At 51.5% G+C, this 26,669-nt stretch overlaps 1 protein-coding gene across 3 annotated transcripts in view; it reads right to left on the reverse strand.

Annotated features, from left to right (window-relative positions):
- F2 (coagulation factor II, thrombin) overlaps positions 1-26,669 on the reverse strand; it is a 162,204-nt gene that overhangs the window by 80,304 nt on the left and 55,231 nt on the right. For all 3 annotated transcript variants that reach the window (XM_069221692.1, XM_069221694.1, XM_069221695.1), the window contains exon 7: positions 20,557-20,874. In XM_069221692.1, coding sequence (XP_069077793.1) covers positions 20,557-20,874 — 318 coding nt within the window. The remainder of the gene's footprint in view (positions 1-20,556; positions 20,875-26,669) is intronic.

Raw genomic sequence — 26,669 nt, forward strand, 5'->3', positions numbered from 1 at the left:
CCCTTAAACACTGCCTAACCTTATCAACTAATAAAAATGTCTGTTTGAAGGTTTGGACTTCCTCAAAGACATAGATCTAAAAACTGATCCAGCCAGGAGGTTTGTGACCCTGAGACTCTGAAAGATACTATTCTAGATCTTTCCAAACGAACAGGAACTAGAGAAGCTGGATGCACAATGGGGAAAGTGAAGAGCCGAAATCCCAGCTGTCATCAATAGTGATGGCACAGAAGTCCAAGCAGTAACAATAGGAATATGTGTTGATATGCGGCTCCCCTAAAACACATCATGCACGAGTACTCCAACATAATAACTCTTAATGCCATTATAGCCAGCCCCAGTAGGGCCCATAGATTGGTGAATCTTGATGAGGTTGTCACAAGCTGAGGCTCCACAAAAACCTTACAGACATTCCAACTCTAGGAAATTTGACTATTAGCTGTGTTGCTTGCATAAGTAATAGGTCCACAATAGTCCTTACTGGGAACCAAACACCCTATTGTAGTGCGTGACTCTCACAGGATAGGGGAGGCGTCGCAGTCCAAGCCCTATCTGAGGGAGGTGGTGTGGGCTGGTAATCACTATTCACTGACACTCATTAATACCACTCAATAAATGATTGTCCAGTCAGTACTTTTTCTTTTGAAAAAGGAGAAGTACATTTATTACACACTTTACTAAATACTGCTCAATAATTTATACATATGTAAATTGAGAGATGGAACATACCATAGATGACATTGTGTGACCACTAATGACTCCCTAGCGGGTCACCCAAACCTACCAAATGAGTTTGATCATTTTATTTTGTATTAAAACACATTTAGATACATTTAGTAGGAATCATTGTCATTATTGGTGTGATCAACAAAGCACTATGAATCATTATAGTAGACTAATAAGTTATGTGCAACCATTAGGGTAAACCAGTAAAGCATTTATCAGGAATAAACCATGTGTTTGTGTATTTTGCATGCATTTGATACCAAACTGCATTTATAAAGACAGCCCCTAGAGGTCATCACATTATGATGATATTGAATTACAACCATACAGTTGGCCCTTCGAGAGTGTAACAATACCAGCATTACATTTAACACCTTTAGGCCTTCTAAAATGTCACCAATCACATGGCCCCCAGAGGGTGTAAGACTCCCAGCTGTAAAACAAAAGCTCCAGCCGTGATAGTGCTCAAAAACATGAAGGAAATCCAGAGGAGGTGATGGTTTTGGAGTCCCACCCACCTTAGAGTGGGGGCTCTGGAAACCCACTAGGAGAAAGGCTGCGCATTGCTGAGTTCATAGATGGTGACCACATCCTCCTGGTGCTAACACAAGGAGAAAAGCAGGCAAAATGATCCAGCCCACAAGGCATTATGGGGCGCTTCTCTGGGAGCAGTGAGTATTACAGTATCAGCTCTCTGGCTGTGCTGGGAGAGCCATGCTGCCTTTTTTCTTCCCTTTTTTTGGTGGCCTTATGCTGCATGCCTCTCTTTGTTTCGGGGTGCCCGGTCCCACAGCAGCAATCTGTGCAGGCACGTGTTGGGGGGCGGCCCAGGGAGTCCACCCCTGGATGCCCCCACCAACTCACGCAGGGGCAGCATCTCCTTTGCTGCCATGGAAGGCCGAGAGCGCTGTTCTCTGCCTGCCGCAGACACCCTAGGTTCTGGTGGCCCCGTGATGGGGTCCTGGGCCCCTTCCTGACATCGCTGGGGAGAGAGTGGACGTATCAGGGGTCTGGGGATGGGGTCCCAGAGCCCTAAACAGCCACTGAAAGGGAATACTGTCCCCGGGCAAGGAAAGGAAATGGAGCAGGGGCCCTACGCACTCACCCTTCCAACACTGTATCTTTTTGGCTTTTGTCTTCCGTGTGCCATCCCCCGGACCCTGGACCACCCCAGGGAAATTCACTGGACCTGCAGCAGAGCCCCACACAATGGGTGGCAGAAAAGGTTGCCAAAATGTAAAATGCCATAACTCTGGCCCTGTTGGACCGACTTGTAAGATCTAGGACTCATTCGACTCCTGGGGGCAAGCTAAAGCCACCAGGGACAGTGGCAGCAACCCTTCTCACCTCCAAAGTGATGCAGTCTTCAAAAGAGCTGGTCCTCTTGGTTCCCTGGGCCAGCTCTCCTTTTGATCTATGTTTCTTGACGTAGAAAAGTCCAGGGCTTTCCCTCAACTGGTTCCCAGGAGTTGTAAGAAGGCCAGCCTTACTGGCCACCAGGGAGACCCACTGGTCCTGGGGTTAACTAGGCAGAGTCCAGGTCCTGAGTGAGGGTCAGTGGGTTCCTCCTTCCAGTCCTTCATGGCAGTCCCGGGACTCAGCCACGAAGTCCATAGGCAAGAGAGGTCACCCCTTTAGCCAATCCTAGGGTGTCACATCACCTCTCTACCCCTGTCCCAAACATTTTGCACTGCATGCTGGTGCAGTCCAAAATGGCCTGGTCACATCAGCTCCTGGGGTCTCAGCACCACCCGTTGCTGACATCACCACCAGGGACTTACACACTAGAATTTTAAAGGGGGTCCCCCAGTGGGCTTGCTCCAGTTGTCTTGGCATGCTCCTTTGTTTAATGGGCCCGGGCAGGCCCATCCCTGGTACGGTGTGACAGCTGGGTGATTGGTGCAGATCATTCAATCCCACCCCGTTACTACCTCAGGAACTCTTTTTCTGAAGGGCCTTTGTTCCTGCTGCTGGAGAAAATGTAATTAATTGGGCACAGCAGGGTGACATGAGGCCTGGGCTCTGATTCTGAGCTGAGCTGAGCCAGGGAAATATGGAAATCCTGGATGACCTATAAGATGTACAATAACCATTTTGGAAGTTACATGTTTGGTTTTCTCACACAAGTTACACTCCAATTCAAGACGTCAATGGTCTCTGTTAGGCAAGGGGAGTGAAACTACACTTTAAAGCAATTCCCTACCTATGAGTATCATAGGGTACCACTATAGACAATGCAGTAGTGTACACTGACTTACTCTACTAGTGTGCACTACCCGTATAGGGCCTATCCCAGGTGAATACTGAATCCTGCAGGGTCCCCATTGCGCCAGGCTGCCTGGCCGCTGAGACTAGGCTGTGCCCGGCAGTAGTGTCCCACCTGCAACCCGCACATGTGCACACGTGTTTACGTGGAACCAGCCACCAGCCCCTTACCCTTGCTGCGTCACAGTGGCCTTATCTTAAAAGGCAGGCTCTGGGGTTCAAATGTGCAGTCCTTTTTCCATGTGATTACCGTGGGGGAGACACCGCTAGTGAGGTTCACCCACAGTAAAAAGTCCAAAAAACAGGTGATCAGAAATGCAAATAAATCTGGGCGTACTGAGTAGGCAGAACCCAACTGCAACACGAAGATGCTCTACAGACAGAGCTCTCCAGATATACACTGATCTTCCCTTCGGAGTGAGTGCGTTTTCCTCTGCCCCTCAATGGTGGGTCCAGTGAATGAGTCACCTCCCTCTACAGTGGATCAAGGCGTAACTCCAGACTCTGCCTGTGAGCTTGGCCGGCACCAGACTCTGCCTGTGAGCTGGGCTCCATCTTGGCCGGCAGCAGCAGCAGCTGTGTTCAGGGCAGTAGCCCGGGGCTCCCGTCGGTGTATTCCTTCCTCAGCTCTCGGAGCCTCGCCATCACCTCTGCAGTCTTTGCGCATTACCCAATCCTTCACACGTGGGGCGCCTGAGCTTGCTTGTCCCATCCAAGTCTGCCCGGCCGGGACCTTTGCCTAGTTTTGTAATGTTTGATCTGTTCTTGTTTTCTCAGCAGTGTTTGCTTTGCTGTGCACGTGCTCTGTCCGTGCACTTGTGTGCGTCTCCCCCCACACCAGGCACGTGCCTTGCAGGGGGCCCCCGCGCCTCTGTGTGTTTGTGTTCGTCAATGAACAGATATCCACACCCTCTGTCTTCTGAACATCCAGTACCTGTGGTCCAGGGGGGTCGGTACTCAGTAGTGGGCGGGACTTTGGCTGCGGGACGTCTCGTGAAGTCACCCTTGGGATGTAACTAACATCATGAATAGAGTCCCCCAGAGTCACCCGGAAGAACCCCTGACTCAGTCATCAGCATTACAAACCTCAAGAAAGGGGGGCATCGGGCCATGGACGCGCCTCCTCACCCCAAGTGCGGGCTAAGAAGAGACCCTGGTAGCCCTAGTCCATCAAAGTGGGGTCCGGGTGGTGCGGATCCGAAGCCCTCCGGGGTTGGGTCCTTTGAGTCTCCTCGCCCCATGGTACTCAGACGTGGATCGCATTAATCTGGATAAATACTCCAAGGGGACCTTCTGCCGGGTCCTGGTCCACTTTCACACCACAACGGAATGTCATCAGATGGCTGTGGAACTAGGCAGAGAGTGTTAAGTACCAGATTGTAACTCACACTTGGCAAGTCCAGTTACACACGCGAGGGTCTGTGGACATGTGGACAGAGGAGTCCAGCTGGGCTCCTCTCCAGCCTTCTTCCAGGCAGGAACCACCCAGAGGAGAGGAAAGCTTCCACAGAGGACCCTGCAGAAGAAACTGGCCAGTTCCTGGGAGTGGTCATGTGTGGCCTGCACTTCCAGTGGGGCCGGCTGCACATGGAGCCTGGGCCCCGTGTAAAGGATGCTGAACTTTGGATAGTGAACCGGATTCTTGAATATGGCGAAGACAGGCCCGCCTCTACCCGCTGATGGTGAATCAGGTCAATGCTTTTGTCATGCGTCACCTTAAGTCCAACCATCTTCTTTTCCAGCCTCCATTCTGTGTACAGTGACCAAGTTTTAATTACTGCAGAAATCCTGGAGCGCGCAGGTGGTCCGGAGGGATCTACTGTTCTGTAGTCGCTTCACGGGCACTGCTTAGTAGTTTGGGATAGGTTGTACATTGCGCAAGGTGCTCCTCACTTCAGATGATGTTTTACAGTGCACCACTCAGAATATGTTCCTTCATCCACTCAGTCTTCCAGGCAGACCCTGTTGTGACCACATCTTCAGCCTCCCCTCTTCCAAAGCAGTGATGACACCAGGGGGCATATTTACAACATATTGGTGTAGGGCAGCACCGCATGTCTTTTTGCCTTCCTACTCTACACCTATGTGAAAGGGCAGGAATGCACCATTGCCCTGAACTGGCGCACAATTGGCTGCCTGGCACCAATGCAGACACCCTTGCAGCCTGCGTTGCATGCAGGATTGTTTCTGTGCAGGAAGAGACACCTTCCTGCACACAAAACAACCCCAAGAGGCGTTTCCCTCTTTCTATGTGTGCTGCAGTCTTATACCATATCTCTGAGGCCGTGTAACACATTGCAAAGTGTCTCGTGGATACGGTTCTGCAGTCTGTGCCGTCAGAGCGCCAAAAAACGCGATGCACCGGGGGCGCAAGAGGCTTGTAAATGAGCCCCCAGGTCTTTAGCAGCCATTCTGCACAGGCAGCTCCGTGAACGCGTCTGTCTTTTGTCCCAGTGGATCACCGGCGCTTGACGCCCACGGGGATGGATCTCACAGACTCTCCCTCTCGTGTCCTGCTTTCAGGCTCATCCTACTTCGCCTCCTAGATGTCCAGGCAAGCACAAGCTGCTCTTGGTGGTCCTGCTCCTGGCCAGGAAGGCATATCCATCAGGGCCCTCATTCATCGTCCTTGCCCGGAAGCGTCCTGGAGCGTCTCTTCACCAGCACCAATACGTTGTGCTCCATCACCCTTCCAAGGTGGCGACTCAGCAGTGGGTCATCCCCTGAATGAATGAATATGAATGAGTATTGAGCTTGTATAACGCACTGTCACTCGTGACTGAGCATCCTGGCACTGGTATATGTAAGAATGTGTAGATTTGGACTTCAAAAGATACTCATCTGTTTCCAGAGGATTCTAAGGTCAAGAACCTCTTTCCTCTCGGTGACCCACTCATGCACCATGTAGAGTCTGCCTGTCGTGGGCTCAGGTGACCTGCCTCCTTGGGGTTCCACCTCTATCATAGTTCATGTGACCGCCACACTCTTTGGGGAACCCCTGGCCCTATATAGCTACAAAAATCAGGCAAAAATGTAAGCTTCTGTGGGGACCGGGACAACACAAGCCTTAACCACCTTTGTGTTGAAGTCCAGGCACCACTGTTTCTATAGGAAGACGAGAGCAAGAGCGCCTACAGTGTACATGTTGTAAATACCTGGACACGTGTGTTCCTCATATGAACCTTTACCTTTGATGGATAACTCTCTGATGGGTTCAGATACACTTTTAGCAACTTCGACTAGCCACCGAGTCAGGTGATTGGCTTTTAAACATTAAAAGGAATGAGGACCACATAGGGAACATCCTCTCCTAGCAGCCACTCACCCCCTCACAGACTAGTTTAGGGCAGACACCAGAACCGTACCCACAGAGGACCAGGAACTCAGAAACACCCTGGGTGCCTAGCAACTCCCCCCCCCCCACACACACACAGACACATTTCAGCTAAAGCATCAAACCGTGACTTACCCTAGAGCACTGGTTCCCAACCTGTTCACTCCTGAGGACCCCCAGTGAATCACTACTGGAAGCCGGGGACCCCCAAGCAATTTGTACGATTTACATTTCAAACATTAAAATAGTAATTCACAAAAAATATACAAACAAATCAATATCCCAAACAAATACACAAATTACTAAGGATATCATTATTTTATATTGAAAAAATATGCAAAAATTGAAGCGTTTTAATGGGGAGATTGGCACTGCATCTCTGCGACTAACATTTCATTGTTTGGTTTTATTTAGGAAAGCTGAATCCTCCGGCCAGATTCTACATTTCCCAAGCAAATTCTGTGTTTACTTTTTAGGTACATAAGATCTGAGAAAGCTTTATCACATAAATGTGTAGTGGGGAACAAAAGTAAAACAATAAGGGCCGCTCTCCGCTCCATAACTTCTCTGTCGCATGTAATTGGTTTGTTTTATAGCGCCTCTCATACTAGTGTAGGGTGTCGGAGCGCTTTACAGGGGACTACAAGGTGTAGGATTCACATCTCATCCGCACTGGTACGCATGTTCTAATAGTGCTTGGTCTGGAGAAGCACAAACTCAGGATTCAGAACACAACACAGTGGTTACCGTTGTCTTTAATAATAAGAATGTATTTCTACGCAAGCAAACCTTTTTAAGTAACATAAGGAAAATGAAAGACTGAGAAAAATATAACTTTCTAATGTGTACCATACAGTTTTCATGCAGCTCTTTGTTGGGGGTTCATAGCTCACTGGGCTAGATTACAATTGTAACTTATGAACTGCTCAGTAACAAAAGAATCTCTGTGACAAAAGCAGTAACCCACTGTGCTATGCACATAAAATACTGTTCTTTGCATGATACACGTTCTTTGCAGCAGGCACATTAACCATCTACGCTACCCTAGATGAGTCAAAACTGCCACTACACATAACTACCATCTCTCGCCAGCAGGTACAACAATCACCCAAGTTATCTCAATGCTTTTATTTTTCCCAAAAGTTGCTGGATGTACATGAAACTTTGCCGTGCTTTTCAAACTGCTGCACAAATGAAGTAATAAATATATAAACACACAGTGAGAAGCCCCAGCTGGAGAAGTACCTTCCTGCTGGCCCAGGCCTGTGGACCCCCTGGGCATGTGTCATGGACCCCTAGGGGTCTGTGGACCACAGGTTGAGAACCGCTGCCCTAGACGATCAAAGCCAATCACATCAAATGCCTACAGTGACTAGATCTGAATAATAAATAAAGTGGTTCATAATATTAACCACTACGTTTACTTCAAGCAGTTTACTCAGTGGTCCATGTGTAGCTCATATATATACAGACATATCCTTTCACTTCCAGTTCTGAATAGGCGTGCTCTACTTTATAATGTTCACTTTCAAAATGCTGTGTGTCCTAATGAAGGCCAGAATCTAAAACATCACAGGCCGAAACATGCCAACATTACACCTTTTTAAAATTGTGTAGCTCCGCCACTTCACTTGTCTCAACACGTGGAAACTATTAACAGTTTTGAGTACAGGCACTGGAAAATTACCCTGTGCACTATAACTTTCACTTATGTGAGTCAATCCACCATTTTCTGCCAGCAGAGTTTATTTAGATGCGTCTTCTCCCACTCTCATGTGCGCGCTCAAATCGCCAGGGCAAGTTATTTTCCCCATTCCAACATGATCAGTGATCCTGGGGTCAGAATCCACAAACCCTATCTCTCATGAGTCAATGTTCCAAACATTTGTTCAGTAAATGTTGATTTTCTGTTTAATGTTTCACATGTCTCTATGAACTAGTTTATAGAAGCTGGGAGAGAAATAGACAAACAAGACAATTTTTCTAGGGAACTTGTCTTGAATTCTCTCATTTGGTAATAATCAAATATAAACAAATATTCTCTATGATTAGCCCTTCCCACCGCTTCCCATAAAAGTGTTCTCTCACAGTAGGCTTGATCACACAACAATCTACAAACATGATTTGCAGCCCGGGGATCTTTGCCTCAGTTCCCTGCCGGGGGCCAAAGCCTCGACATCAAAGACTGTGAAATATGTGATATTACAATGTAGTTATTATCATGGTTTACAGAGTGTGTCTAAAACTTCTCTCTCTGGGTTGGCTCTCACTGACTCTTAGTGGGAACCTCTATAGTTTTTCCTGACTCCCAAACTATTTGGTGGCTATGTCCTGGATCTACCGTGATTCTTCCTTATGTGTAAAGATGGATGCCAAGCACTTCCCAGAAGGCTGTGCATCAAATAATGCATTTATAATATTACAACCTCCAATGGCTCCCCATCCAGAAGAGATGCCTGTTCAAGACTCTTACACACACATCTACAAAGCCGTACACAACCAGGGACCGGCCTGCATCAACCACCGAGTGAACTTCCACAAACCCGCCAGAAACCTGCGCTCCACCACGCTGGCCCTCACCCACACTGTAGGAAAGTACCATCTTGCCTGGCATGTTACCCCCATTTTTCACTGTATATATGTTGTTTTAGTTGTATGTGTCACTGGGACCCTGGTAACCCAGGGCCCCAGTGCTCATAAGTGTGCCTGAATGTGTTACCTGTGTAGTGACTAACTGTCTCACTGAGGCTCTGCTAATCAGAACCTCAGTGGTTATGCTCTCTCATTTTCTTTCAAAATTGTCACTGACAGGCTAGTGACCATTTTTACCAATTTACATTGGCTTACTGGAACACCCTTATAATTCCCTAGTATATGGTACTGAAATACCCAGGGTATTGGGGTTCCAGGAGATCCCTATGGGCTGCAGCATTTCTTTTGCCACCCATAGGGAGCTCTGACAATTCTTACACAGGCCTGCCACTGCAGCCTGAGTGAAATAACGTCCACGTTATTTCACAGCCATTTTACACTGCACTTAAGTAACTTATAAGTCACCTATATGTCTAACCTTTACCTGGTAAAGGTTAGGTGCAAAGTTACTTAGTGTGAGGGCACCCTGGCACTAGCCAAGGTGCCCCCACATTGTTCAGAGCCAATTCACTGAACTTTGTGAGTGCGGGGACACCATTACACGCGTGCACTACATATAGGTCACTACCTATATGTAGCTTCACCATGGTAACTCCGAATATGGCCATGTAACATGTCTATGATCATGGAATTGCCCCCTCTATGCCATCCTGGCATTGTTGGTACAATTCCATGATCCCAGTGGTCTGTAGCACAGACCCTGGTACTGCCAGACTGCCCTTCCTGGGGTTTCACTGCAGCTGCTGCTGCTGCCAACCCCTCAGACAGGCAGCTGCCCTCCTGGGGTCCAGCCAGGCCTGGCCCAGGATGGCAGAACAAAGAACTTCCTCTGAGAGAGGGTGTGACACCCTCTCCCTTTGGAAAATGGTGTGAAGGCAGGGGAGGAGTAGCCTCCCCCAGCCTCTGGAAATGCTTTGTTGGGCACAGAGGTGCCCAATTCTGCATAAGCCAGTCTACACCGGTTCAGGGACCACTTAGCCCCTGCTCTGGCGCGAAACTGGACAAAGGAAAGGGGAGTGACCACTCCCCTGACCTGCACCTCCCCTGGGAGGTGTCCAGAGCTCCTCCAGTGTGCTCCAGACCTCTGCCATCTTGGAAACAGAGGTGCTGCTGGCACACTGGACTGCTCTGAGTGGCCAGTGCAACCAGGTGACGTCAGAGACTCCTGCTGATAGGCTCCTTCAGGTGTTAGTAGCCTATCCTCTCTCCTAGGTAGCCAAACCCTCTTTTCTGGCTATTTAGGGTCTCTGTCTCTGGGGACACTTTAGATAACGAATGCAAGAGCTCATCCGAGTTCCTCTGCATCTCCCTCTTCACCTTCTGATAAGGAATCGACCGCTGACCGCGCTGGAAGCCTGCAAACCTGCAACATAGTAGCAAAGACGACTACTGCAACTCTGTAACGCTGATCCTGCCGCCTTCTCGACTGTTTTCCTGCTTGTGCATGCTGTGGGGGTAGTCTGCCTCCTCTCTGCACCAGAAGCTCCGAAGAAATCTCCCGTGGGTCGACGGAATCTTCCCCCTGCAACCGCAGGCACCAAAAAGCTGCATTACCGGTCCCTTGGGTCTCCTCTCAGCACGACGAGCGAGGTCCCTCGAATCCAGCGATGCTGTCCAAGTGACCCCCACAGTCCAGTGACTCTTCAGCCCAAGTTTGGTGGAGGTAAGTCCTTGCCTCACCTCGCTGGGCTGCATTGCTGGGAACCGCGACTTTGCAGCTACTCCGGCCCCTGTGCACTTCCGGCGGAAATCCTTCATGCACAGCCAAGCCTGGGTCCACGGCACTCTAACCTGCATTGCACGACTTTCTAAGTTGGTCTCCGGCGACGTGGGACTCCTTTGTGCAACTTCGGCGAGCACCGTTTCACGCATCCTCGTAGTGCCTGTTTCTGGCACTTCTCCGGGTGCTACCTGCTTCAGTGAGGGCTCTTTGTCTTGCTCGACGTCCCCTCTCTCTGCAGGTCCAATTTGCGACCTCCTGGTCCCTCCTGGGCCCCAGCAGCGTCCAAAAACGCCAAACGCACGATTTGCATGTAGCAAGGCTTGTTGGCGTCCTTCCGGCGGGAAAACACTTCTGCACGACTCTCCAAGGCGAGAGGGATCCGTCCACCAAAGGGGAAGTCTCTAGCCCTTTTCGTTCCTGCAGAAACCTCAGCTTCTTCTGTCCAGTCGAAGCTTCTTTGCACCCGCAGCTGGCATTTCCTGGGCATCTGCCCATCTCCGACTTGCTTGTGACTTTTGGACTTGGTCCCCTTGTTCCACAGGTACCCTAGATTGGAAATCCACAGTTGTTGCATTGCTGGTTTGTGTCTTTCCTGCATTATTCCTCTAACACGACTACTTTGTCCTTAGGGGAACTTTAGTGCACTTTGCACTCACTTTTCAGGGTCTTGGGGAGGGTTATTTTTCTAACTCTCACTATTTTCTAATAGTCCCAGCGACCCTCTACAAGGTCACATAGGTTTGGGGTCCATTCGTGGTTCGCATTCCTCTTCTGGAGTATATGGTTTGTGTTGCCCCTATCCCTATGTTTCCCCATTGCATCCTATTGTAACTATACATTGTTTGCACTGTTTTCTAAGACTATACTGCATATTTTTGCTATTGTGTATATATATCTTGTGTATATTTCCTATCCTCTCACTGAGGGTACACTCCAAGATACTTTGGCATATTGTCATAAAAATAAAGTACCTTTATTTTTAGTATAACTGTGTATTGTGTTTTCTTATGATATTGTGCATATGACACTAAGTGGTACTGTAGTAGCTTCACACGTCTCCTAGTTCAGCCTAAGCTGCTCTGCTAAGCTACCATTATCTATCAGCCTAAGCTGCTAGACACCCTATACACTAATAAGGGATAACTGGGCCTGGTGCAAGGTGCAAGTACCCCTTGGTACTCACTACAAGCCAGTCCAGCCTCCTACATTGGTTGTGCAGTGGTGGGATAAGTGCTTTAGACTGCTTACCACTCTTGTCATTGTACTTTTCATAAGAGAAAAATATACAAAACAAGGTCAGTGTATATACACATAGCCAAAAAGTTTTGCATTTCCTCTTTTCACTCTTTTCTAAGTGCTGAAAAGTACTTCTAAAACTTTCAAAAAGTTCTTAAAAGTTTAAAAAGTTTTTTCTGTCTTTCCAAAAAGTTCTGAAAACTTTTTTCTCTTTTTCTATCACTTTAACTCTCTTTAAAAATGTCTGGTACAGGCCAAAATGTTGAACTGTCCAAAATTGCATATGATCACCTTAGCTGGAAAGGAGCAAGGAGTCTCTGCATAGAGAGAGGTTTGAGTGTAGGGAAGAATCCTTCCTTAGAACTGTTAATTAATATGCTTAGAGTACAGGATAAGGCCATAAGTGCCCAATCTGGTGAAAAAGTAGCTAATGGTTCTCAATCTGATCCAGGGACTCCCCCAGGAAAAGGTTCAGGAAAGAAACTTCTCAGCCTGCCCATTACTAGACAGTCTAGCATAGTTGGTACAGAGGTTGAATCACACCATACTGATGGTGTGCTCTCACATTATGCTGGTAGCCAAGCTGTTAGGGTGCCCTCTGTAAGGGACAGGTCTCCTTCTGTTCATTCCCATCATACCTCTGTATCTAGAAATGTCCCTCCCACCCACCCTGATGACAGATTGTTAGAAAGGGAGCTCAATAGATTGAGAGTGGAACAAACCAGACTGAAGCTCAAGAAGCAACAGCTGGATTTGGATAGACAATCTTTAGAAATAGAGAGGGAAAGACAGAAGTTGGGTTTAGATACCCATGGTGGCAGCAGCAGTATTCCCCATAGTCATCCTGCAAAAGAGCATGATTCCAGGAATCTGCACAAGATAGTTCCCCCTTATAAGGAGGGGGATGACATTAACAAGTGGTTTGCTGCACTTGAGAGGGCCTGTGCTGTACAGGATGTCCCTCAAAAGCAGTGGGCTGCTATCCTATGGCTATCATTTAGTGGAAAAGGTAGGGATAGGCTCCTTACAGTGAAAGAAAATGATGCCAATAATTTCCAAGTTCTTAAGAATGCACTCCTGGATGGTTATGGCTTAACCACTGAACAGTACAGGATAAAGTTCAGAGAGACCAAAAAGGAGTCTTCACAAGCCTGGGTTGATTTCATTGACCATTCAGTGAAGGCCTTGGAGGGGTGGTTACATGGCAGTAAAGTTACTGATTATGACAGCCTGTATAACTTAATCCTGAGAGAGCATATTCTTAATAATTGTGTGTCTGATTTGTTGCGCCAGTACTTGGTGGACTCTGATCTGACCTCTCCCCAAGAATTGGGAAAGAAGGCAGACAAATGGGTCAGAACAAGAGTGAACAGAAAAGTTCATACAGGGGGTGACAAAGATGGCAACAAAAAGAAGGATGGTAAGTCTTCTGACAAGGGTGGGGACAAATCTAAAAATGAGTCTTCATCAGGCCCACAAAAACACTCTGGTGGGGGTGGTGGGCCAAAATCCTCCTTTAATCAGAACAAGGAAAAGAAACCATGGTGCTATTTATGTAAAATAAAAGGCCATTGGACAACAGATCCCAGTTGTCCAAAGAAAGGCACCACAGCTCCTACCACTACAACCCCTACTGCTACACCTAGTGTCCCTACTAATAGCAGTGGTGGTGGGAGCAAACCTACTAATAGCCAATCCAAGGGAGTAGCTGGGCTCACTTTTGGTAATTTAGTTGGGGTTGGTCTAATTAGGGAGACCACAGAGGCTACTTTAGTCTCTGAAGGGGCTATTGATTTAGCCACTTTGGTTGCTTGCCCCCATAACTTGGAGAAGTACAAGCAACTAACCTTAATAAATGGTGTTGAGGTCCAGGCCTACAGGGACACAGGGGCCAGTGTCACAATGGTGATTGAGAAACTGGTGCACCCTGAACAACACATACTTGGACACCAGTACCAAGTAACCGATGCTCACAACATAACACAAAGCCACCCCATGGCTGTTGTAAATCTCAACTGGGGGGGGGTAACAGGTCCAAAGAAAGTTGTGGTAGCTTCAGATTTACCTGTAGACTGTCTATTAGGGAATGATTTGGAGACATCAGCTTGGTCAGATGTGGAGTTGGAGGCCCATGCAGCAATGCTGGGCATCCCAGGGCATATTTTTGCTTTGACAAGGGCTCAGGCCAAAAAGCAAAAAGGACAGGGAAGCTTGGATCCTGGAACAATGGACCAAGTGCTCCCTAAAGCTAGGGCTAGTAGAAGCAAACCACTTCCTACTATCCCTCCCTCTACAGTGGATTCTACTTCTGAGGAAGAAGAATTCCCTCCCTGTGCAGAACCTACACCAGAGGAGCTGGAAGCAGACACTGCTGAGCTTTTGGGTGAAGGGGGGCCTGCCAGAGAGGAGCTGAGTGTGGCACAGCAAACCTGTCCCACATTAGAGGGTCTCAGACAGCAAGCTGTCAAACAAGCTAATGGGGATGTCAGTGACTCCCACAGAGTTTACTGGGAGGACAACCTCTTGTACACTGAGCATAGGGATCCTAAACCTGGAGCTGCCAGGAGATTAGTGATCCCTCAGGAGTACAGAAAGTTCCTCCTAACACTGGCACATGACATTCCCCTAGCTGGGCACCTTGGTCAAATGAAAACTTGGGACAGATTGGTTCCATTGTTTCATTGGCCTAGGATGTCTGAGGACACAAAAGAATTTTGTAAGTCCTGTGAAACCTGTCAAGCCAGTGGCAAGACAGGTGGCACTCCAAAGGCACCCCTTATCCCACTGCCTGTGGTTGGGGTTCCCTTTGAAAGGGTAGGGGTTGACATAGTTGGCCCCCTTGACCCTCCTACTGCTTCAGGCAATAGGTTTATCTTGGTGGTAGTGGACCATGCCACAAGATATCCTGAAGCTATTCCTTTAAGAACCACTACAGCTCCTGCAGTGGCAAAGGCCCTCCTGGGAATATTTTCCAGGGTGGGCTTCCCAAAGGAAGTAGTATCAGACAGAGGAAGCAATTTCATGTCTGCATACTTAAAGGCCACGTGGAAGGAGTGTGGTGTAACTTACAAGTTCACAACACCCTATCATCCACAAACAAATGGACTGGTGGAGAGATTTAATAAAACTCTCAAAGGCATGATTATGGGACTCCCTGAAAAACTCCGCAGGAGATGGGATATCCTTCTACCATGCCTCCTTTTTGCCTACAGGGAGGTACCCCAGAAAGGAGTGGGCTTCAGCCCCTTTGAACTTCTTTTTGGACACCCTGTTAGGGGTCCACTCACACTTGTAAAGGAGGGTTGGGAACAACCTTTAAAGGCTCCTAAGCAGGATATTGTGGATTATGTACTTGGCCTCAGATCAAGGATGGCTGAGTACATGAAAAAGGCCAGTAAAAACCTTCAGGCCAGCCAAGAGCTCCAGAAGCAATGGCATGATCAGAAGGCTGTTTTGGTTCAGTACCAACCAGGGCAGAAAGTGTGGGTCTTGGAGCCTGTGGACCCAAGAGCACTCCAAGATAAATGGAGTGGACCCCACACAATTGTTGAGAAGAAGGGTGAAGTCACCTACTTGGTTGACTTAGGCACTGCCAGGAGTCCCCTTAGGGTGCTCCATGTCAACCGCCTGAAACCCTACTATGACAGGGCTGATCTCACCCTGCTCATGGCAACAGATGAGGGACAGGAAGAAGACAGTGATCCTCTACCTGATCTCTTCTCTTCCACAGAACAAGATGCTCTTGTGGAAGGTGTAGTTTTGGCTGATTGTCTTACTGCTGAGCAGAAAGATAATTGCATAAATCTCCTAGGACAATTTTCAGAACTCTTCTCTACTGTGCCAGGCACCACTTCTTGGTGTGAACACACTATAGATACTGGAGACAGTTTACCTGTCAAAAGTAAGATCTATAGGCAGCCTGACCATGTCAGGGACTGCATAAAGCAAGAAGTTCAGAAAATGTTGGAACTAGGAGTGGTTGAGCACTCTGACAGTCCATGGGCTTCTCCTGTGGTACTGGTACCAAAACCCAATTCTAAAGATGGAAAAAAGGAAATGAGGTTTTGTGTAGACTATAGAGGTCTCAACTTGGTAACCAAAACTGATGCTCACCCTATACCCAGGGCAGATGAGCTCATAGATACACTGGCATCTGCCAAGTATCTAAGCACTTTTGATTTGACTGCAGGGTATTGGCAGATCAAATTGTCAGAAGATGCTAAACCTAAGACTGCATTTTCTACCATTGGAGGACATTACCAGTTTACTGTAATGCCTTTTGGTTTGAAAAATGCACCTTCCACTTTTCAGAGGTTGGTGAACACAGTCCTGCAAGGGCTGGAAGCTTTCAGTGCAGCATATTTGGACGATATAGCTGTCTTTAGCTCCAGCTGGGATGATCACCTGGTCCACCTATGGAAAGTTTTGGAGGCTCTGCAAAAGGCAGGCCTCACTATCAAGGCTTCAAAGTGCCAGATAGGGCAGGGTAAGGTGGTTTATCTGGGACACCTTGTTGGTGGGGAACCGATTGCACCACTTCAGGGGAAAATCCAAACTATTATTGATTGGGTTCCCCCTACCACTCAGACTCAGGTGAGAGCCTTCCTAGGCCTCACTGGGTATTACAGGAGGTTCATTAAGAACTATGGCTCCATTGCAGCCCCTCTTAATGACCTCACATCCAAGAAAATGCCTAAAAAGGTATTATGGACAGCAAGCTGTCAGAAAGCTTTTGAGGAGCTGAAGCAGGCCATGTGCTCTGCACCTGTCCTGAAAAGCCCTTGTTACTCTAAAAAATTCTATGTCCAAACTGATGCATCTGAATTAGGAGTAGGGGCAGTCCTATCACAACTTAATTCTGAGGGCCAGGATCAACCTGTTGCTTTTATTAGTAGGAGGTTGACCCCTAGAGAAAAGCGTTGGTCTGCCATTGAGAGGGAGGCCTTTGCTGTGGTCTGGGCTCTGAAGAAGTTGAGGCCATACCTGTTTGGCACTCACTTCATTGTTCAGACAGACCACAAACCTCTACTTTGGCTAAAACAAATGAAAGGTGAAAATCCTAAATTGTTGAGGTGGTCCATATCCCTACAGGGAATGGACTATACAGTGGAACATAGACCTGGGAGTAGCCACTCCAATGCAGATGGACTCTCCAGATATTTCCACTTAGACAATGAAGACTCATCAGGTCATGGCTAGTCTTATTGTCCTTCATTTGGGGGGGGGTTGTGTAGGAAAGTACCATCTTGCCTGGCATGTTACCCCCATTTTTCACTGTACATATGTTGTTTTAGTTGTATGTGTCACTGGGACCCTGGTAACCCAGGGCCCCAGTGCTCATAAGTGTGCCTGAATGTGTTACCTGTGTAGTGACTAACTGTCTCACTGAGGCTCTGCTAATCAGAACCTCAGTGGTTATGCTCTCTCATTTCTTTCAAAATTGTCACTGACAGGCTAGTGACCATTTTTACCAATTTACATTGGCTTACTGGAACACCCTTATAATTCCCTAGTATATGGTACTGAGGTACCCAGGGTATTGGGGTTCCAGGAGATCCCTATGGGCTGCAGCATTTCTTTTGCCACCCATAGGGAGCTCTGACAATTCTTACACAGGCCTGCCACTGCAGCCTGAGTGAAATAACGTCCACGTTATTTCACAGCCATTTTACACTGCACTTAAGTAACTTATAAGTCACCTATATGTCTAACCTTTACCTGGTAAAGGTTAGGTGCAAAGTTACTTAGTGTGAGGGCACCCTGGCACTAGCCAAGGTGCCCCCACATTGTTCAGAGCCAATTCACTGAACTTTGTGAGTGCGGGGACACCATTACACGCGTGCACTACATATAGGTCACTACCTATATGTAGCTTCACCATGGTAACTCCGAATATGGCCATGTAACATGTCTATGATCATGGAATTGCCCCCTCTATGCCATCCTGGCATTGTTGGTACAATTCCATGATCCCAGTGGTCTGTAGCACAGACCCTGGTACTGCCAGACTGCCCTTCCTGGGGTTTCACTGCAGCTGCTGCTGCTGCCAACCCCTCAGACAGGCAGCTGCCCTCCTGGGGTCCAGCCAGGCCTGGCCCAGGATGGCAGAACAAAGAACTTCCTCTGAGAGAGGGTGTGACACCCTCTCCCTTTGGAAAATGGTGTGAAGGCAGGGGAGGAGTAGCCTCCCCCAGCCTCTGGAAATGCTTTGTTGGGCACAGAGGTGCCCAATTCTGCATAAGCCAGTCTACACCGGTTCAGGGACCACTTAGCCCCTGCTCTGGCGCGAAACTGGACAAAGGAAAGGGGAGTGACCACTCCCCTGACCTGCACCTCCCCTGGGAGGTGTCCAGAGCTCCTCCAGTGTGCTCCAGACCTCTGCCATCTTGGAAACAGAGGTGCTGCTGGCACACTGGACTGCTCTGAGTGGCCAGTGCAACCAGGTGACGTCAGAGACTCCTGCTGATAGGCTCCTTCAGGTGTTAGTAGCCTATCCTCTCTCCTAGGTAGCCAAACCCTCTTTTCTGGCTATTTAGGGTCTCTGTCTCTGGGGAAACTTTAGATAACGAATGCAAGAGCTCATCCGAGTTCCTCTGCATCTCCCTCTTCACCTTCTGATAAGGAATCGACCGCTGACCGCGCTGGAAGCCTGCAAACCTGCAACATAGTAGCAAAGACGACTACTGCAACTCTGTAACGCTGATCCTGCCGCCTTCTCGACTGTTTTCCTGCTTGTGCATGCTGTGGGGGTAGTCTGCCTCCTCTCTGCACCAGAAGCTCCGAAGAAATCTCCCGTGAGTCGACGGAATCTTCCCCCTGCAACCGCAGGCACCAAAAAGCTGCATTACCGGTCCCTTGGGTCTCCTCTCAGCACGACGAGCGAGGTCCCTCGAATCCAGCGACGCTGTCCAAGTGACCCCCACAGTCCAGTGACTCTTCAGCCCAAGTTTGGTGGAGGTAAGTCCTTGCCTCACCTCGCTGGGCTGCATTGCTGGGAACCGCGACTTTGCAGCTACTCCGGCCCCTGTGCACTTCCGGCGGAAATCCTTCGTGCACAGCCAAGCCTGGGTCCACGGCACTCTAACCTGCATTGCACGACTTTCTAAGTTGGTCTCCGGCGACGTGGGACTCCTTTGTGCAACTTCGGCGAGCACCGTTTCACGCATCCTCGTAGTGCCTGTTTCTGGCACTTCTCCGGGTGCTACCTGCTTCAGTGAGGGCTCTTTGTCTTGCTCGACATCCCCTCTCTCTGCAGGTCCAATTTGAGACCTCCTGGTCCCTCCTGGGCCCCAGCAGCGTCCAAAAACGCCAAACGCACGATTTGCATGTAGCAAGGCTTGTTGGCGTCCTTCCGGCGGGAAAACACTTCTGCACGACTCTCCAAGGCGAGAGGGATCCGTCCACCAAAGGGGAAGTCTCTAGCCCTTTTCGTTCCTGCAGAAACCTCAGCTTCTTCTGTCCAGTAGAAGCTTCTTTGCACCCGCAGCTGGCATTTCCTGGGCATCTGCCCATCTCCGACTTGCTTGTGACTTTTGGACTTGGTCCCCTTGTTCCACAGGTACCCTAGATTGGAAATCCACAGTTGTTGCATTGCTGGTTTGTGTCTTTCCTGCATTATTCCTCTAACACGACTACTTTGTCCTTAGGGGAACTTTAGTGCACTTTGCACTCACTTTTCAGGGTCTTGGGAGGGTTATTTTTCTAACTCTCACTATTTTCTAATAGTCCCAGCGACCCTCTACAAGGTCACATAGGTTTGGGGTCCATTCGTGGTTCGCATTCCACTTCTGGAGTATATGGTTTGTGTTGCCCCTATCCCTATGTTTCCCCATTGCATCCTATTGTAACTATACATTGTTTGCACTGTTTTCTAAGACTATACTGCATATTTTTGCTATTGTGTATATATATCTTGTGTATATTTCCTATCCTCTCACTGAGGGTACACTCCAAGATACTTTGGCATATTGTCATAAAAATAAAGTACCTTTATTTTTAGTATAACTGTGTATTGTGTTTTCTTATGATATTGTGCATATGACACTAAGTGGTACTGTAGTAGCTTCACACGTCTCCTAGTTCAGCCTAAGCTGCTCTGCTAAGCTACCATTATCTATCAGCCTAAGCTGCTAGACACCCTATACACTAATAAGGGATAACTGGGCCTGGTGCAAGGTGCAAGTACCCCTTGGTACTCACTACAAGCCAGTCCAGCCTCCTACACACACCCCACGCATCCACAGCAGCCACAGTGAGGTGTGGAGGTTGCGTCTTTTCTTACACCATCGCCAAGACCTGGAACGACCTGCCCCTCCACCGATGGACGTCTCCCTCCATAGCCATCTTCAGGAGGAAACTCAAGACCTGGCTCTTCGACTGAGACCCCGCAACCTCAGCACCCATAAACCCCCCAGTGGTGATGGTGTTGCACTAAATAAATGCAAATTGACTGATTGATTGATTGACACAGTTCATCTGGTGGCCAGGTTAGGACTTTAGGTATCAACGATAAGGATCATGCTATTAGTCCAGTTGACCCAGGACCAGAAGGCTGGGCTGTTGACCACAGTCACTGGGGTCTCCGCCATGTTTGCACCCACCCTGGTAGAAGTGTACTCACCGCAGTAGTTCAGGCTGCAGTATTCAAATGTCTTCTCAGGGTGGTCGACGAAGCACCAGACCCCCTCCTGGTCTTCGTCTGGGTTCCGGCAGTAGTTCTCAACCAGCTTCACGTTGTTTGTGAACTTCCTGGTGCTACTGAGCTCCAGGGCCTTCTTGGACTGCCAGGCCAGGCATGGCAGGCCAGACACTGTGACCGCCAAGGTGCCGCTGTACAGTACACCATTGTAATCAACACATGGTTCCTGCTTGACTGTACTTCTTGGCAGGTTCTCTACCGCAGGGCGCTCAACCACGGGCACCGTGGTCCGGTTCTGCCCTAAAATGGAAAAATAAAAGATTCTGTGTTAGGATGCAGAGCGCAGACATAGGAGGGCAGAGGTAGGTGGCATGGGTTTACAACAGATAACAGAGGGTGGGATCAGATGGAAAAAGTGGGGATCAGAAGGTATGGGGGATCAGTCAGAAGGTGCAGGGTGGGATCAGACGGTGCAGGGTGGGATCAGACGGTGCAGGGTGGGATCAGAAGGCGCACAGGGGGTTCAGACGGCGCAGGCTGGGATCAAAGGTGCAGGGTGGGATCAGAAGGCGCAGGGTGGGATCAGACGGCGCAGGGTGGGATCAGACGGTGCAGGGTGGGATCAGACGGTGCAGGGTGGGATCAGACGGTGCAGGGGGGGATCAGACGGTGCAGGGTGGGATCAGACGGCGCAGGGTGGGTTCAGACCGCGCAGGGTGGGATCCGAAGGAGCAGGGTGGGACCAGAAGGAGCAGGGGGAGTTCAGACGGCGCAGGGTGGGACCAGAAGGCGCAGGGTGGGTTCAGAGGGCGCAGAGTGGGTTCAGAAGCCACAGGGTGGGAACAGAAGGCGCAGGGTGGGAACAGAAGGCGCAGGGTGGGAACAGAAGGCGCAGGGTGGGATCAGACGGCACAGGGTGGGATCAGAAAGCGCAGGGTGGGAAAAGAAGACGAAGGGTGGGTTCAGTAGGCGCAGGGTGGGATCAGAAGGAGCAGGGTGGGTTCAGAAGCCGCACAGTGGGTTCAGAAGCTGCAGGGTGGGACCAGAAGGAGCAGGGTGGGTTCACACGGCGCAAGGTGGGATCAGAAGGCGCAGGTTGGGACCAGAAGGAGCAGGGTGGGTTCAGAGGGCGTCAGGGTGGGATCAGAAGGCGTCAGGGTGAGATCAGAAGGCACACGTGAAATCAGAAAGCGCAGGGTGGGAACAGAAGCCGTAGGGTGGGATCAGAAGGTGCAGGGTGGGTTCAGATGCTGCAGGGTGGGTTCAGACGGCGCAGAGTGGGTTGAGAAGCCGCAGGATGGGTTCAGAAGCCGCAGGGTGGGTTCAGAAGCCGCAGGATGGGTTCAGAAGGTGCATGGTGGGATCAGAAGGCACAGGGTGGGATCAGAAGGTGCAGGGTGGGTTCAGAGGGTGCAGAGTGGGTTCAGAAGGCGCAGAGAGGGTTCAGAAAGCGCAGGGTGGGAACAGAAGCCGTAGGGTGGGATCAGAAGGTGCAGGGTGGGTTCAGATGCTGCAGGGTGGGTTCAGACGGCGCAGAGTGGGTTGAGAAGCCGCAGGATGGGTTCAGAAGCCGCAGGGTGGGTTCAGAAGCCGCAGGATGGGTTCAGAAGGTGCATGGTGGGATCAGAAGGCACAGGGTGGGATCAGAAGGTGCAGGGTGGGTTCAGAGGGTGCAGAGTGGGTTCAGAAGGCGCAGAGAGGGTTCAGAAGGCGCAGGTTGGGATCAGAAGGCGCAGGGTGGGATCAGAAGGTGCAGGGTGGGTTCAGATGCTGCAGGGTGGGTTCAGACGGCGCAGAGTGGGTTGAGAAGCTGCAGGGTGGGTTCAGAAGGTGCATGTGGGATCAGAAGGTGTAGGATGGGTTTAGAAGGCGCAGGGTGGGATCAGAAGGCGTAGCGCAGGGTGTGATCAGAAGGAGCAGAGTGGGTTCAGAAGCCGCAGGGTGGGATCAGAAGCTGCAGGGTGGGTTCAGAAGGTGCAGGGTGGGATCAGAAGGCGCAGGGTAGGATCAGAAGGAGCAGAGTCGGTTAAGAAGGTGCAGGATGGGATCAGAAGGCGCAGGGTGGGTTCAGAAGCCGCAGGGTGGGTTCAGAAGCCGCAGGGTGGGATCAGAAGCTGCAGGGTGGGACCTGAAGGCGCAGGGTGGGGTCAGAAGCCGCAGGGTGGGATCAGAAGATGGAGGGTGGGTTCAGAAGGCGCAGGGTGGGATCAGACGGCGCAGGGTGGGATCAGACGGCGCAGGGTGGGTTCAGAAGCCGCAGGGTGGGATCAGAAGCTGCAGGGTGGGACCTGAAGTCGCAGGGTGGGTTCAGAAGCCGCAGGGTGGGATCAGAAGCTGCAGGGTGGGACCTGAAGGCGCAGGGTGGGTTCAGAAGCCGCAGGGTGGGATCAGAAGATGCAGGGTGGGTTCAGAAGGTGCAGGGTGGGATCAGACGGCGCAGGGTGGGATCAGACGGCGCAGGGTGGGATCAGACGGCGCAGGGTGGGTTCAGAAGCCGCAGGGTGGGTTCAGAAGCCGCAGAGTGGGATCAGAAGGCGCAGGGTGGGTTCAGAACCCACAGGGTGGGATCATAAGGTGCAGGGTGGGTTCAGAAGCCGCAGGGGGGGTTCAGAGGGCGCAGAGTGGGTTCAGAACCCACAGGGTGGGATCATAAGGCGCAGGGTGGGTTCAGAAGCCGCAGGGTGGGTTCAGGGGGCGCAGAGTGGGTTCAGAAGGCACAGGGTGGGTTCAGAAGCTGCAGGGTGGGTTCAGAAGCCGCAGGGTGGGATCAGAAGCTGCAGGGTGGGACCTGAAGGCGCAGGGTGGGACCTGAAGGCGCAGGGTGGGTTCAGAAGCCGCAGGGTGGTTTCAGCAGCCGCAGGGTGGAATCAGAAGATGCAGGGGGGGATCAGAAGGTGCAGGGTGGGATCAGACGGCGCAGGGTGGGTTCAGAGGGTGCAGAATGGGTTCAGAAGCCGCAGGGTGGGATCAGAACCGGCAGGGTGGGATCAGAAGGCGCAGGGTGGGATCAGAAGGCACATGGTGGGATCAGAACCGGCAGGGTGGGATCAGAAGGTGCAGGGTGGGTCAGAGGGCGCAGAGTGGGTTCAGAATCTGCAGGGTGGGTTCAGACGGCGCAGAGTGGGTTGAGAAGCCGCAGGATGGGTTCAGAAGCCGCAGGGTGGGTTCAGAAGCCGCAGGATGGGTTCAGAAGGTGCATGGTGGGATCAGAAGGCACAGGGTGGGATCAGAAGGTGCAGGGTGGGTTCAGAGGGTGCAGAGTGGGTTCAGAAGGCGCAGAGAGGGTTCAGAAGGCGCAGGTTGGGATCAGAAGGCGCAGGGTGGGATCAGAAGGTGCAGGGTGGGTTCAGATGCTGCAGGGTGGGTTCAGACGGCGCAGAGTGGGTTGAGAAGCTGCAGGGTGGGTTCAGAAGGTGCATGTGGGATCAGAAGGTGTAGGATGGGTTTAGAAGGCGCAGGGTGGGATCAGAAGGCGTAGCGCAGGGTGTGATCAGAAGGAGCAGAGTGGGTTCAGAAGCCGCAGGGTGGGATCAGAAGCTGCAGGGTGGGTTCAGAAGGTGCAGGGTGGGATCAGAAGGCGCAGGGTAGGATCAGAAGGAGCAGAGTCGGTTAAGAAGGTGCAGGATGGGATCAGAAGGCGCAGGGTGGGTTCAGAAGCTGCAGGGTGGGTTCAGAAGCCGCAGGGTGGGATCAGAAGCTGCAGGGTGGGACCTGAAGGCGCAGGGTGGGGTCAGAAGCCACAGGGTGGGATCAGAAGATGGAGGGTGGGTTCAGAAGGCACAGGGTGGGATCAGACGGTGCAGGGTGGGATCAGACGGCGCAGGGTGGGTTCAGAAGCCGCAGGGTGGGATCAGAAGCTGCAGGGTGGGACCTGAAGGCGCAGGGTGGGTTCAGAAGCCGCAGGGTGGGATCAGAAGCTGCAGGGTGGGACCTGAAGGCGCAGGGTGGGTTCAGAAGCCGCAGGGTGGGATCAGAAGATGCAGGGTGGGTTCAGAAGGTGCAGGGTGGGATCAGACGGCGCAGGGTGGGATCAGACGGCGCAGGGTGGTATCAGACGGCGCAGGGTGGGTTCAGAAGCCGCAGGGTGGGTTCAGAAGCCGCAGAGTGGGATCAGAAGACGCAGGGTGGGTTCAGAACCCACAGGGTGGGATCATAAGGTGCAGGGTGGGTTCAGAAGCCGCAGGGGGGGTTCAGAGGGCGCAGAGTGGGTTCAGAACCCACAGGGTGGGATCATAAGGCGCAGGGTGGGTTCAGAAGCCGCAGGGTGGGTTCAGGGGGCACAGAGTGGGTTCAGAAGGCACAGGGTGGGTTCAGAAGCTGCAGGGTGGGTTCAGAAGCCGCAGGGTGGGATCAGAAGCTGCAGGGTGGGACCTGAAGGCGCAGGGTGGGACCTGAAGGCGCAGGGTGGGTTCAGAAGCCGCAGGGTGGTTTCAGCAGCCGCAGGGTGGAATCAGAAGATGCAGGGGGGGATCAGAAGGTGCAGGGTGGGATCAGACGGCGCAGGGTGGGTTCAGAGGGTGCAGAATGGGTTCAGAAGCCGCAGGGTGGGATCAGAACCGGCAGGGTGGGATCAGAAGGCGCAGGGTGGGATCAGAAGGCACATGGTGGGATCAGAACCGGCAGGGTGGGATCAGAAGGTGCAGGGTGGGTCAGAGGGCGCAGAGTGGGTTCAGAATCTGCAGGGTGGGATCAGAAGGCGCAAGGTGGGATCAGAACCCACAGGGTGGGTTCAGATGGCGCAGGGTCGGTTCAGAAGCTGCAGGGTGGAATCAGAAGGCACAGGGTGGGATCAGAAGGCGCAGGGTGGGATCAGAAGGCGCAGGGTGGGATCAGAAGGCGCAGGGTAGGATCAGAAGGCGCAGGGTAGGATCAGAAGGCGCAGGGTAGGATCAGAAGGAGCAGAGTGGGTTCTGAAGGCGCAGGGTGGGATCAGAAGCTGCAGGGTGGGACCTGAAGGCGCAGGGTGGGATCAGAAGCTGCAGGGTGGGTTCAGAAGCCGCAGGGTGGTTTCAGCAGCCACAGGGTGGAATCAGAAGATGCAGGGTGGGATCAGAAGGTGCAGGGTGGGATCAGACGGCGCAGGGTGGGTTCAGAGGGTGCAGAATAGGTTCAGAAGCCGCAGGGTGGGATCAGAACCGGCAGGGTGGGATCAGAAGGCGCAGGGTGGGTTCAGAGGGCGCAGAGTGGGATCAGAAGGCACATGGTGGGATCAGAAGGCACAGGGTGGGATCAGAGGGTGCAGAGTGGGATCAGAAGGCACAGGGTGGGATCAGAAGGAGCAAGGTGGGATCAGAAGGCACAGGGTGGGATCAGAAGCCGCAGGGTGGGATCAGAAGGCACAGGGTGGGATCAGGTGGCGCAGGGTGGGATCAGGCGGCGCAGGGTGGGATCAGGCGGCGCAGGGTGGGATCAGGCGGCGCAGGGTGGGTTCAGGCAGCGCATGGTGGGATCAGAAGGTGCAGGGTGGGTTCAGAAGGAGCAGGGTGGGTTCAGACGGCGCAGGGTGGGATCAGACGGCGCATGGTGGGTTCAGAAGCCGCAGGGTGAGTTCAGTAGGCGCAGAGTGGGATCAGAAGGCGCAGGGTGGGTTCAGAAGGCAAAGGGTGGGATCAGAATTCGCAGGGTGGGATCAGAGGGCGCAGGGTGGGATCAGAGGGTGCAGAGTGGGATCAGAAGGCACAGGGTGGGATCAGAAGGAGCAAGGTGGGATCAGATGGCGCAGGGTCGGTTCAGAAGCCGCAGGGTGGGATCAGAAGGCAGAGGGTGGGATCAGAAGGCGCAGGGTGGGATCAGGCGGCGCAGCGTGGGTTCAGGCAGCGCAGGGTGGGATCAGAAGGTGCAGGGTGGGTTCAGAAGGCGCAGGGTGGGATCAGACGGTGCATGGTGGGTTCAGAAGCCGCAGGGTGAGTTCAGTAGGCGCAGAGTGGGATCAGAAGGCGCAGGGTGGGTTCAGAAGGCATAGGGTGGGATCAGACGGCGCAGGGTGGGTTCAGAGGGCGCAGAGTGCGTTCAGAAGGCGCAGAGTGCGTTCAGAAGCTGCAGGGTGGGATCAGAAGACGCAGGGGGCGATCAGACGGCGCAGGGTGGGTTCAGAG

This window comes from Pleurodeles waltl, chromosome 3_1 (genome assembly GCF_031143425.1).
Source record: "Pleurodeles waltl isolate 20211129_DDA chromosome 3_1, aPleWal1.hap1.20221129, whole genome shotgun sequence".
Taxonomy (NCBI): Eukaryota; Metazoa; Chordata; class Amphibia; order Caudata; family Salamandridae; genus Pleurodeles; species Pleurodeles waltl.